Below are 14,347 nucleotides of genomic sequence, written 5' to 3' on the forward strand. Positions count from 1 at the left end.
ATAATTTTTACCTAGCTGAACTTTTGAGAAAAACAATTTGTTAATTTGTAGCCTTTATTTGTTTAGTGCTCTCTTATAATCTTCCTTGCTTCTGGTAACTAGTAAGAAGGTAAATCTGATAGAAATGTAGAAGGTAAGTGTATTTTTTTTGACTAAATATGCATATTGTTTTTTTTTTTAAGTTTAGCCTATTTTTTTTATTATTTTTAAGCCAATCGTCTCATACATCAAGTGTAGAGTTTTCCTCGTCTTTTGACAAAGGACTAAGTGTATTTGTTTTTTTTTTGACTTCTTCTTCTTCCTATGCCGTCCCCATTAACGGAGGTTGGCGACCACATTTCTAAAAGTTTCTCTGTCCCTTGCAACGTGGAATAATTCGTCTACAGTCATGTTACTAAAGTCTCGAATATTTCGCAGGTATAACTTCCTCTTTCTACCTATTCCCTTTTTTCCATCGACTCTACCCTGCATGATGACCTGCAGAAGACTACTTTTTTGACTAGATATGTATATTGTTTTTTAGAGGTTTAGCCTATTTTTTTATTCTTCTAAAGTCAATCGTCTCATACATCAAGTGTAGAGTTTTCCTCGTCTCTTGACAAAGAACTAGGTGGCGCCCTTTATTTTTCCCATTTCGTTTAGTACCAAAGTCTGTCATTTTCATAGGTACACTTCAATTCCCCAAAATTTATTAAATATATAATCCCATCCCAAATCTATAGACCCACGTCCCAAAGCTCACCGTTGTGTCCTTTAAAATACCTGAACGCCGGTTTGTAAGATGCACTAACTTCCACAAGTTAGGTTACAAATTTAAATGTACTTTTCCTTGCGATTTCACCCTTTACTTGTGCCCAAGTTTTTAAAAAATACCACTTCTTAGGAGAGATCTAATATGGTAGAAAAATCTACAATTTTTCTTTAAGCTATTTCTTAAAAAAAAAACACATAAAAAACTTTACACTGGACCCCACAAAAAAAAAACATTACAAAATTTTGTATAGGTGTCAGAATCCGACCATTTGTTGTAGTTAAAGCAGCAGATCTTCTGCTTCTTCAACTAATATGGTCATGTATTACGAATCTGATGAATCACGAATCACAATTAGCAAAGTGTTCAACCAGTACATTCTTCCTAACATGATATAAGGATGTCAAACTTGGACCCCAACCAAGGCAAATATGAATAAACTAGCTACAAGAGAAAATGTAATAAAAAGAGCAATGTTAGGTGTTAGATATACTTAGGAGCAAACTCAAATGGAGCTTCGCAGGTTATACTGATAGACAAAAAGACCAACATTGGAACGCTACAATACAACATTGGAAATCTTACAAAGATAGACGACCAAGTGAAAGACCGCAGATGAGATGGGTAGACGACATCAAAAAAATAGCCGGAACAAATTGTAAGTATGTTATTTAGGATAGAGATTGATGAAAGGAGTTGGGAGAGGCCTGTGTCCAAAAATGCACGATAGAAGGTTAAGAAGAAGAAGAAGAAGAAGGAGAACACTTCCCTATTTTTATATACACTATTGATGCTAGCTGAAGTTATGTATAGTATCTTCGCAAAAATAAGATCCTACAGGAACAATGTTAAAAATGTCGTTAACTGTCATAAACTCAAACGAGTAGGTATGTAATAAACGAAGCGGTTAAACTATTCAAAATTATTAACACCATAAAGAACAGGAAGTTAAAATATTTGGGTTATATTATGAGAAATAATCCATCGAAACTAATATATTATTTAAATGTAAATATATCACATATATTGACGCAACAAGTTAACGAATTAAGTGATAGATAATTAAATAAAACAGTATTAGTATAGAAAAAATATCCAAATAAAATTAAGGAAATATATATACATACATATATGTCAAATTCTAAAAAAAACTTTTATACTAAATTGTCAACAGTCCCGCTAAGAGTGAGAGTGTGCATACCGTCAAACACATGGCGGTTTAGTAAGAATACCAAAAGGTGAAGGTGATACTCAGAAGAAAAAGTTAAAGAGCGGTATATTGGACGGTGATGGCTTGACTGTTAATGTTGATGCAGTCTTAATCGGACGATCTGAATAGGTACATGACTTTCTCCGTCGCGATTCGTTTCGATTTCGTAGACGATTCAAACGTGTTCGAAGGGTTGATTCCCATAAAGAAAAATGGGCCGTGGGCTATGGACTAGGTTTACACGCGACAGTATGGTGATGGTGTGTTTTTATTTACTGTGTATTATGCTTACCGGTGAGTGAAAATTTTGTATCTTATTTAAAAGAAATGTTTTGTCTTCACAATATCTAAAGGCAACGATACCACATCATTAGGGAGAATAAAAACTTATATTGCATTTACTTTCAGTTCGAAAGCCATTTTCAATATACAAACAACGATAGTCGAAACAAGGTTTCTACATTTCCTGACCGATATATTCTGTGAAATTAGATTTCTTGATTAAATTCATGTTTAAGTCTGTCTTAATTTAATATATTATATTTTTTATTTTCTATGAGAAAAACACCACATATAAAAAAATAAAAGCTCTTTTAACGTTTCGAATTAGAAATCTTGTTGCCTATAATATATTGAAAACTTGCGATATTTTATTACATATTATTAGTATTTTATATTACTATTACTTACATGTTTTTCATTTGAAGTTCTCAGGAAAATAACTGGAAAAGTCACATTTTTGATTTTGTTCAGAACATATTTAAAGTTTAAAACTCTGTGATTTAATCAGTAATACAAAGATAAACATTTGCTATATAGGTTTTTGGTTTACGTTTTAGTTTTTTTTTAAATTTATTTCACATGTTAATGGTATTCATTGTTTTTTATTCATCTACTTTGACTTAACACGTTTTTCCCTTGTAAAGAAAGACTTATTACGTTATTTCCCTATAAAATCATTGGCTATGTCTACTTAAAATAATAAATAAAACAGAAAGAGAGCAAATATATTTTTAATGCAAAAAGTATAAAACGAAACATTTTCATAAAAAAACATTTCACAAAATAATTCCAGTTTTTATGTAGCATTTCATTGTTGCCAACTACTAGGATTACCTGGACTTACCAACGTTTTCCCCTGTTTGGAATGGATATATCAAGTTCTTTCCCTGCACAGGGTTTTTTCAAACACATATCTTTTGACTTATATAGTTAATACTCTGTATTGTGTTACTCTTAAAAACTACGTAATTAAAGCTACAAACTATAACGATAAATGTCAAAAATTGGACTTTCAAGTTCTTTCCCTGTGGTCTTCAATTTTTATAATGTGTCTCACCTTTATTTTTTTAATATGTACCTATATCGGAAACCTTTACGTACAAAATTATCTTCAATATTTCGTTAATAAAGGTTAGTACGGCTTGTTTGCCATGATATATCAAGGTTTAACTCCTTAATCACTTCATAATTTTGAGTGCGTTTCTTGCAAATACGTATTAAAACTGTGTCTTTTCTTAATATTGGCAATAATTTTATGAGAAATATTTTTTTACAAAAAATCTTCTAGTTATTTCATTACTTTTTTTCTTATTCAGAATATCTATTTTACGTAGTTGTCCTATTGTGTCGAGAGAGTTGTACCTTACGTTTACCCTTGATGAGGCTTTTGAGAATTTTGTTGATGTTCAGGAGAATTACATTATTCTTTAAAATATTGCAATATTTAAGTTAATGATTGCAAAAATGATTTTAAACTATAAGCAAGTGACTTTGTAAGGCAAAGAGTACTATTTTCCAAATTTTATGGATTATCAAATTTCAATTTGCAAAGCTTATACCTGTGTTCACTCGTAAATGTCATAATTAAAGCAAGATCATGTAAACAAAATGCAAACGATGCACAACAAAGACGAGAGAATTTTCCAAACTGTATCATTTACCAGATATGAACGAAAAACAAATTCGTGTTTGCAAGTCATTTTTCAAACATGTTCTTTAAGTATCAGACGGACGTCTCACAAGGGTTTTGAAAAATAAATCAGTTGGTGCTACACCCACTATTGACAAGCGAGGTAAACATGTCCCAAAAAACAAAACCCCTTTGCTGAAAGAAAATGAAGTAAAGTAGTTCATTAATACTTTTCCAAAATACGATTCACACTACACCAGACACAAAAGTGAGACAAGACAGTATTTGCCACCTGATTTGAATTTGACAATAATGTATTCCGAATATAAAAAGGAAGTCAGCGAACCTGTTTCTAAATACATCTTTGAAAAAATATTCACTGAGAAGTTCAACTTATCATCCCATGCTCCTATAACAGATTCATGTAAGAAATGCGATAATTTCAAAGTAAAAATAGAGGCTTGTGGAAATAGTGAACATTCCAAGAAGGCCGAACTTACCACTGCCAAGGAGATTCATTTAAGAAAAGCGGAAAGTGCCATGAATAATATGAAAATTTATATACAGTATTTAACGGAAAACAACGATACCACAGTAATTATTTTGATCTGATGAATATGCTATTAAAAACGGCAGTTATAGACTTACTGTTTAGCGATTCACAATGCTGCTATCGATGACATTTTTATGTACGTTTGGGACGAATAGACTGCATCCAGAGGGCCACAGGAAATAGGTTCATGTTTATTAAAATTTATTAGAGATAATGTACAAACATGTATCAAATCCAGCTTATAGTGTGGAACAGATTGATCACAAATTTACAGTGAGCGGCCATTCCTACTCATCTTGTGACCGAGCTTTAGGCTTGATAGAAAAACAGAAGAGATATTTCTCAAACATACCTATAGATTCCAGAGCATTGGAACACCGTGATAACAGCAGCGAGAAAAAAGAATCCATTTAAGGTAGTATAGATGAAATGAGACGATTTCATATCGACGAAAGCCTTAGAAAGTAATATTACAAATAGAAAGATAAGCGTTGATAGGTCTAAAGTAGAGTGACTAAAAATGCAGTGGATGCTGTATAGTAGGATGCATCCATTCTCCATGTATTTTAAATATTCGAGTAATCCAGAAGTCCTTTTTACTAAAGTTAAGGAATTCTTAAGATGCTGCTAACCTAGTGCTCGAAACACTCTATCCAGATGGAAGAAAAATCAACCCTGAAAAAAAGAAAGACCTTCTGTGTTTACTAGAATATGTTCCGCCCATCTATCATCAATTCTACCACCAACTAGCAGAGTCTAACACTGCAAGAAATGAATTAGACGGAGCAATGAGCGATTTTTCAGCGGATTTTTGTATAATGAAAACATTTAAAAACAATAAAAGTGAAAGTTTGATTACAACTTAAGTAAAAAAACTAGCAATAAGTTTTAATTTGTAATTTTTCAGTTTAATAAAAGTCATTATCTCTGGTATATTACATTTATTTTTATGGGATTGGTTGTTTTCATACCCGATGCCCTATTATTTTTACTTTTATTGACATGATTGTCTCAAACAGCCAATGCCAAAGTGGCCCAACCTGTTAAAAAAATTACAAATTATACAAATTAAAAAATATTATGCTGCGAACTAAGCAATGTGTTTAATATTTACTTAATTTTCTACATTAACTCGAAAATTTCACTAAACTATTTTGGCCCATATCTCTAGTTTTGATTTCTATTACTTGAGCCACTCTGGTTCTGGTGGCCTGAATTTCAAAGCCCGTTTTTATTTCTCTACTTTGTTCGCTATTTTCATTTATCCAAGTTCATGGATATTTTTAATTTTACCCCCTTTATCGTATACCCACTTATAAGTATTTATATAGTGCTTTTTCTTCTTAATTTTTTTCTTTGGCTGTTCCCTTGTCAGGGGTCACTGTTCCTTACTTTTCTTCGCCACTCATTTCTTTCCACCGTGTCTTCTTCACCTAAACCTTTCTCTCTGCTCCTCTGCCACACAGTACTTCCATCTTCTACTCTGTTTTCCTCTACCTCTCATTCCATCAACCATTTCTCTGTTATACATCTCCAAAGCTCTTGCCTATCGTATGCTTTCTCAAGATCTATAGATACCAAATGTAGCTCTCTCTTCTTCTTGCCGTATTTCTCTACCAAATGTCTCAAAGCAAACAAGGCATTCGTTATTGTCCTCCTTCCTGGCTTATACCCAAACTGATCTTCTCCTATCGATGTCTCTCTCCTTAAGATTCACTCTACAGTTTTCTCCCCCAAACTTTCATTGTGTGCCACATTAACTGTATCCCTTTATAGTTCATACATATCTGAATGTCTTCTTTATTTTTATACAATGATACCATCACACTCTCTCTCCAAGCATTGGGCATCCACTCTTCCTCATATATCGTACCCACTATTTCCTACAAAACTTCCTCCCCTAAAGTTTTCCAAAGCTCCACAGGTATACCATTGCTGCCCTACCATTCTTATTTAGGTTCCTGCATCCCAAACTTCCACAGGTATTCCATTGGTGCCCTACCTTTCTCATATTATACGTTATACCTCTTTCTAGTCTCTTTCTTCTCCCTAACCTTCTGTTGCGCTTCATCTACCACAAGTTTTTTTGTCTCTAGGAGGCCTTTAACCAGATAATTTTCCTAGCACATCCTCTCCGCTCGTACCACAACTTTGCTGTTGGCTTCTCACTAGTCATTTACCGTATCTTTTTCATCCAACTCTTCCAGCACTTTATTCTTAAAGACTTTGCCAAATTTTTATCCTTTAAATTCCACCACTTTACTTTCTGGTATCCTACTTGCTTTCCTTTTCGTCACACCTTTATCTCCATATCCACTATCACCGGACGGTGTTGATTAGCTATATATTCACCATTTTTTAGCTGGCTTTTTCTGCACAGCACAAAATCTATCTAATTTTCCCTTCCCCGATACTGTATGTAACATACTGGTCTTCAGTCTTCATAAAGAAGGTATTAATTACAGACAAATCCCATTTTCCTGTTCTCCACACCCCATTATTTCTCCTGGTTACCCTTATAAGATGTTCCTATCACTCTGTTTAATATAATACCCCCTCCATTTCTGCCATGACTGTTCTCACTACTATACATTAACTTGCATCCATCTTCAAGATGGTTTTCCATATTCCTTCCTTCCATGGTTTTAGCAAAGTTTTTACTGCCGGATGCCCTTCCTGGCGCAAAGCCTTAATCCTCCCTAATCCGGGACACCGTTTCTTGGTATCTACCTTGATAAGAGACTGGGAGGACAAATATATTTTTGGTATTGGGCTTCAAATTCCAAGAATTAATAAGTGGCAGACTTATAAAGATAATCATCCAACCACTTCAGTTACAGAATATTTACAGAGTATCACGTTCATTCCATGTTTAGACAATCTAATGTCTAGTTTATAAGAAAGATTTATCAATAATGAAGACATTTTTACTGTATTTCAAAAACTCCTTACTCCATGTTTTGAAGATAAATGTTCTCTGGAAGAAATGACATTCTCTTGAAGAACTAACATAAGACTTAATGTGGTCTAAAAAGATAAACACTTTGACGACTAATACAGAAGTTTAAGAGGATTTGGAGTTTTGTGATAAGATTTTTTTTCAAACATAAATACACTTCGACCAGTGTTGAATGCTCATTTTCAGCTATAAAAAAAATATTAAAAAGAGTAATTATTCTTGTTATATAAAACATTTATAAAAATAATTAATAATAAAAGTGGTACAGTAGTCCGTGATGTGGACTAGCGCGAAGCTTTTACTGTGTTTTCTGTATTTTTAAATATATATATATATATATATATATATATATATATATATATATATATATATATATATATATATATATATATATATATATATATATATATATAAGCGGGGGTCCTACAGCTTCTGCAGCTTCCCGCATTTCGATCGCCATCTTTTTCTATCTCTCCAGGTGTCTTCATCAATGGCTCTGTCTTTCATGGTTTCCATAACACCTTGTATCCAAGACTTGGCTCGTCTTCCTCGTTTCCTTCTATTACTTGGATTGTATTCCATAGCTCTTTTTGGCCATCTGTTGTCGTCCATCCTCTGTACGTGTCCATACCATATTAACTGTCTAGTTTCTATTGTTACGATAAATATATACTGGCCTAAATATATGATGACTAATAATTCTGTTTTGTTGTAGAAATTTGGCGAAGGATCTAGGTTCAAATTATGGTGAATCCTCCAAAACTAGATGCTTCTCGATTTTTCGATGCAAGACAATGCGATCTTTCGATGCTGTTCTAGTATATCAGGATTTCGTATATAAATACAACATTTTTATATGGAGGGCCAGTTAATTCTGAACCCGCGCTCGCGAATTTGTTACGTACGGATATAATAAATTATTGTCAGATAAGTTAATATAAATAAAGAAATAAATTAAATCCGTAAGTGTTATAAATATTGAACCTTTTAATAAATTCACAACAAATGGTGTCAGAAGTGGGATCGAACATAAATTAGACTTATAATAATAATACAAGTGAATATAAAATAAATTGTGAAAATGGCTACGATTTATGAGCTGACAGTGACTAATTTAAGAAGACATCTTGAAGACAGAGAATTATCTTCCACCGGAAAAAAGTCCGAGTTAGTCCAACGACTAAAGAACGCTTTGCTAGAAGAAGGACTAGATCCAGAGACTTATATATTTGAAGACAAACATGATGCTGTCATCTCGTCGATTTCGAAATTGGAGAACAAAGTTTCTGACGATATTTCGAAAGTTTCTTCTGATGTAGCCGGCGACATCGCATCATTGGAGAACAAAGTATCCGGCGACATCGCTTCTTTAGAAAGCAAAGTTTCTAACGAGATTTCTTCTCTGGAAAGCAAAGTCTCTGCTAACATCTCTTCGGAAATCTCTAAAGTCACTTCTGAGATGTCTGCCCTGGACGATAGAATATCTTCGTTAAAAAACCAAGTTGCTGCCGATATGTTGGCCTTCGAAGAAAAGATATGGAAAGAGATGGAAAAGAAGATGGAGGAAACCGGGACAGCAGAGAGAGGAAACAATCCAATTACAGTGGAGATAAAAGAAGACGAGACGAAATGTAAGTTGGAGACACGGCCGAAATTTGAAGGAAGTGGAGGTTCTATTCATGTTAAAGTCCCAACTTTCGACGGAAAATCATCATGGAACAACTACATGAAACAGTTCGAATCAGCCGCAAGAGCAAATGGATGGTCTGAAAAAGAAAAGGCGGTAAACCTGACTGTCGCTCTTCGAGGAGATGCCTTAGATGTGCTTCAGACCATAGCAATAGAGGAGACCGATGATTTCGAACAACTGAAGAAGAGGTTAAATATGCGATATGGCCACGAACATTTGGAGCATGTATATCAGTCGCAGCTTAAAAATCGTAGACAGAAGAAAGATGAGGCTCTTCAAGAATATGAGGTAGATATTGCCAGACTAGTACGATATGCTTATCCAACAGCTCCCGAAGACATGATGGAAAAATTGGCCGTTCAAACGTTTATTGATGGTCTTCGTGATCATGAAATGCAGAGAACACTACGATTAGCTCGTCACAAGACGCTGGTTGATGTCTTATCCGCCGCCCTCGAATACGAGTCAGCTACGCAGGCCTCTGGTGGGTACAGTAAAGTTAGGACTGTAGAAGAGGAAGGAGATGAAGATAAACTTGACCAGCTCGTTAACATGATGAAAAGCATGACATGCAAGAAAAAGAAGACCATAAAATCAAGAAACTCACCATCAGGAAAACCAGAACGAGTCAACCTTAGGGAGGCAGCTTCGACCCGGAACTCTTCCAAAGACCCTCTCATACTAATAGCTTCTTTGAAATGTCGTGAAGATAGTGTATATGTAGATGGAGACATAAATGGTAAAAAGCATACGTTGTTGGTGGATACCGGAGCGACCAGAACCATTATACGCCCGACAGTTATAAACAGCCGAAAGAAACTGTTACCAACGAGGTTGCGACTTCGGACCGCTACAGGTGAAAATGCCAACATTCATGGAGAAATCCAGGTACAATTGGGAATTGGAGCAGAAAAGTTCGTCCATACTGTTATAGTTGCTGACATCGAAGAGGATGTTATATTAGGAATGGACGTAATGAATATGCATGGATTCCAATTGGATTTTAAGAATAAGGTAATCAAAGTTGGCAACGAGGAGGTATTTCTCCATCCACATAATGATAACACTGTGCAAGCAGCCATTACAGAAGATACAGTCGTGCCTGCGAGAAGCGAAACGATCATAGTAGCGCGGCTACAGGGATTTGTGGACGAAGGGAGACCTGTTATGATGGAGCCTTGGAACCACGACGATGAGGTTGGCCGTGGAATCATAATTGGAAAGGAATTGGTGACTTCGGCTAAGGAAATTCCTGTGAGACTTATCAATGTCAACGACTACCCAGTGACCATAAAGAAAGAGACAAAAGTAGGAACTTGTGTACCTGTGACATCCATAATCCGTCAGGCGACAACATCTGATAATTCCAACGATAAATTCGACCAAATGGTTGCAGTTGCAGGACAGTCTCTAAATCAGATGGAGAAAAGGAAATTAAGGGAATTTCTTCGGCAGTATCGTGATATTTTCGTACCGAAAGGAGGAAAGACGGGAAGAACTACGGTTGTTAAGCATAAAATTGATACTGGTAATGCTAAGCCAATTCGTCAAACAGCTCGACGATTACCACAGGCGAAAAGAGAGGAAGCTGAAACGATTGTTCAGGAAATGAAGAAAGACGGGGTGATAGAACCTTCTACGAGCCCATGGGTCTCTCCGGTGGTCCTGGTTAAGAAGAAAGACGGAACGACGAGGTTCTGTGTGGATTACCGTTTGCTGAACAACGTTACCAAGAAAGATAGTTATCCTCTGCCTCGGATCGATGACACATTGGACACATTGGCTGGAAGTAAATTGTTTTCTACTTTAGATTTGAAGTCTGGATACTGGCAGGTAGAAATGGACCCAGTCGATAAAGAAAAGACAGCCTTCACCACAGGATCTGGATTGTGGCAATTCAACGTTATGCCATTTGGACTTTGTAATGCTCCTGCGACATTTGAGAGGCTTATGGAAAATGTGTTGAGAGGGTTATCTTGGAAAACATGCCTGGTTTATTTAGATGACATAATCGTCTTGGGGGAGACATTCGAAGATCATTTGAGGAATTTAGAAAACGTTTTTAATCGACTTAAAGCTGCCCAATTGATGCTAAACCCCAAGAAGTGCCAGCTATTTCAAGGTAAAGTCAATTATCTGGGTCATATAGTCAGTAAAGAAGGAGTGGCCGTGGATAAGGGAAAAATCGATTCCATTAAGGAATGGCCAAAACCAACTGACAAACATCAAGTGAGAAGTTTTCTTGGACTATGTACTTACTACCGGAGGTTTATTAAGAAGTTTGCAGATATCGCTAAGCCATTAACGCGACTTACAGAGGAAGCAAGAGAATACCGCTGGGATATAGACTGCCAAAATGCCTTTGAAACGTTGAAAAAGCATTTAATAACAGCACCAATTTTGGGGTATCCACTGCCAGAAGGAGAGTTCATCTTAGATACGGATGCAAGTAACGTGGGAATTGGAGGAGTGCTGTCTCAGATTCAAGGAGGACAGGAACGAGTCCTCGGATATTTTAGTAAAGTCCTTTCAAAACCTGAGCGGAATTATTGCGTCACGAGAAGAGAACTTCTGGCAGTAGTGAAATCAGTAGAGCACTTCTATCAATACCTCTATGGAAGGAAGTTTTTAATCCGAACCGACCATGCCGCCCTTAAGTGGTTGATGCAGTTTAAGAATCCAGAGGGTTAGATAGCCAGGTGGATCGAACGACTCCAAGAATACGATTTTAAGATTGAGCACCGAGCCGGAGTTAGCCACAGAAACGCTGATTCTCTTTCCAGAAGGCCATGCCCAGCAGAGTGTCCTCACTGCAACAAAACGGAATCCAAGGAAGCAGCAGTGCTAAGAACGACGATTGTCAACGACGACTGGACGCCTACTAAGATAAGGGAAGAACAAGAGAGAGATCCAGTTATACAGAAAATCCGAAAATGGAAAGAGGAAAACCGTCGACCACCTTGGCAGGAAATATCAAACCTATGCTCAGTAGTTAAGACGTATTGGGCCCAGTGGGACTCATTTATCATCGAAGATGGCTTGCTCAAACGAGTCCTGGAAAATGATGACGGTTCAGAGAAGAGAAGACAGTTGGTGATCCCAAAGAGCAGAATAGCCGAAGTACTTCGTCAGTTACACGACAGTCCATCGGGAGGGCATTTTGGTGTAAGAAAAACCCTTCAGCGAATTCGGGAACGGTTTTATTGGATGAACAGTTCCGACGATGTAAAAGACTGGTGTAAGAAATGTACTATTTGTGCCACGAGTAACGGGCCTTACCGAAAAAGGAGAGCTCCTATGAGACAATATAATGTTGGAAGCCCGTTTGAAAGAATAGCTTTGGACATCGCTGGGCCATTTCCAGAAAGCGAAAATGGAGGCAAGTACATGCTGGTAGTAATGGATTACTTTACTAAGTGGGTCGAGATTTACGCACTTCCAGACCAGAAGGCCGCCACCGTTGCAGATAAGTTGATCCAAGAATATATCAGCCGATTTGGAGTGCCTTTGGAGATCCATAGTGACCAAGGCAGGAACTTCGAAAGTGATCTATTCCAAGGAATATGTGATAGACTAGGCATGAAGAAGACAAGAACTACCGCGTATCATCCGCAATCGGATGGTATGGTAGAACGAATGAATAGGACAGTTGGCAAGTATTTGACGAAGATGGTGTCCGATCATCAGCGAGACTGGGACCAATACCTTCCGTTCTTCACAATGGCCTACAGATCTGCTGTTAACGAATCAACAGGCCAGACACCAGCCAAAGTCCTATTCGGACGCGAAATGCGACTACCTTGTGATCTCGAGTTTGGATGTCGACCTGGAGAAGATGTAGCAGGTGAAGATTATGTGATCGAATTACGAAGAAGAATGGACGATGTACATGAGTTAGTCCGTTCCCACCTTCAGATCGCTAGCGACCGAATGAAGAAACGGTACGATACACAAGCCGAAAAGGGTTGCTTTAAGAAGAACGACAAAGTATGGCTGTATAATCCCAAGAAGCGAAAAGGTTGTTCTCCCAAATTGCAGCAGTTTTGGGAAGGTCAATACCTCATTATGGAGAAGATCAACGATGTCATCTACCGAATAAGCAAGATTCCGAAGGGAAAGCCGATGATAGTACACCATAACCGGCTGGCGTCTTTCGAAGGTGACCACGACGTAGATGAAGAAGTGGAAGTAAACCAAGTCCAAGACGTGTCTGACCTCACGTTTGAGGAATTCATGGGTGCCTATGGAGGTACCGGTAAAGCAAGACATGGTGTTACCACTGAAGAAAAGCAAGATCTACTCGCGCTCCCCGATGACTACTCGCTGGCCCTTACCATCCCGGCCAGTATCAAAGACGCACCAGGGTTGGCATCCGTCTTTCGAAGGAAGTTTGGTCGAGTTGCAGAACTGCAATGCCAGGTGCCAGCTCCCGGTAAAACCTTAAAACTCCAAGATGCATCACGTTACCTTTTCTACCTGGTAACAAAAGACACTGCCCGTGACCAACCTACCTACCAAAATGTATGGGAAGCCGTACTTCAATTGAGAGAGCACGTACTAGAGTCCGACGTGCAAAAGTTAGCCATGCCAAAGTTGGAGTGCCGCCAATTAGATTGGAGGGTTATCCGAAATATGGTGGAGGAGATCTTCAAAGACACCGAAGTCCAGGTGTTAGTCTGTTGCAATCCGCTAAGTACCTTGTGCGGAGAGAAAACCGTCCCTTGTCATTTTTATACAACTGGAAGTTGTAAAAGAGGGTCCAGTTGCCGATACCAGCATACAGTTCCGGTTCCAGTCCCGACAAGGTTCCAGGAGGAACCATCTTTTAAGAGGGGGGCAATGTTACGATAAATATATACTGGCCTAAATATATGATGACTAATAATTCTGTTTTGTTGTAGAAATTTGGCGAAGGATCTAGGTTCAAATTATGGTGAATCCTCCAAAACTAGATGCTTCTCGATTTTTCGATGCAAGACAATGCGATCTTTCGATGCTGTTCTAGTATATCAGGATTTCGTATATAAATACAACATTTTTATATGGAGGGCCAGTTAATTCTGAACCCGCGCTCGCGAATTTGTTACGTACGGATATAATAAATTATTGTCAGATAAGTTAATATAAATAAAGAAATAAATTAAATCCGTAAGTGTTATAAATATTGAACCTTTTAATAAATTCACAACACTATTCTTTCAGAAGTTGTATGTACTCTATCTGTTTTTCTTCTAATTTCAGAATTAGGTATACGTTCTACTCTTGATATACG

At 37.1% G+C, this 14,347-nt stretch overlaps 1 protein-coding gene across 1 annotated transcript in view; it reads left to right on the plus strand.

The window, feature by feature from the left end:
• Positions 1–2,033: 2,033 nt before the first annotated feature.
• LOC140432166 (pancreatic lipase-related protein 2-like) overlaps positions 2,034–14,347 on the plus strand; it is a 122,827-nt gene continuing 110,513 nt past the window's right edge. Inside the window, exon 1 of the mRNA XM_072519999.1 lies at positions 2,034–2,255. Coding sequence (XP_072376100.1) covers positions 2,174–2,255 — 82 coding nt within the window. The 5' untranslated portion in view covers positions 2,034–2,173. The remainder of the gene's footprint in view (positions 2,256–14,347) is intronic.

The sequence above is a fragment of the Diabrotica undecimpunctata genome, chromosome 1 (assembly GCF_040954645.1).
Source record: "Diabrotica undecimpunctata isolate CICGRU chromosome 1, icDiaUnde3, whole genome shotgun sequence".
In the NCBI taxonomy this organism is placed as follows: Eukaryota; Metazoa; Arthropoda; class Insecta; order Coleoptera; family Chrysomelidae; genus Diabrotica; species Diabrotica undecimpunctata.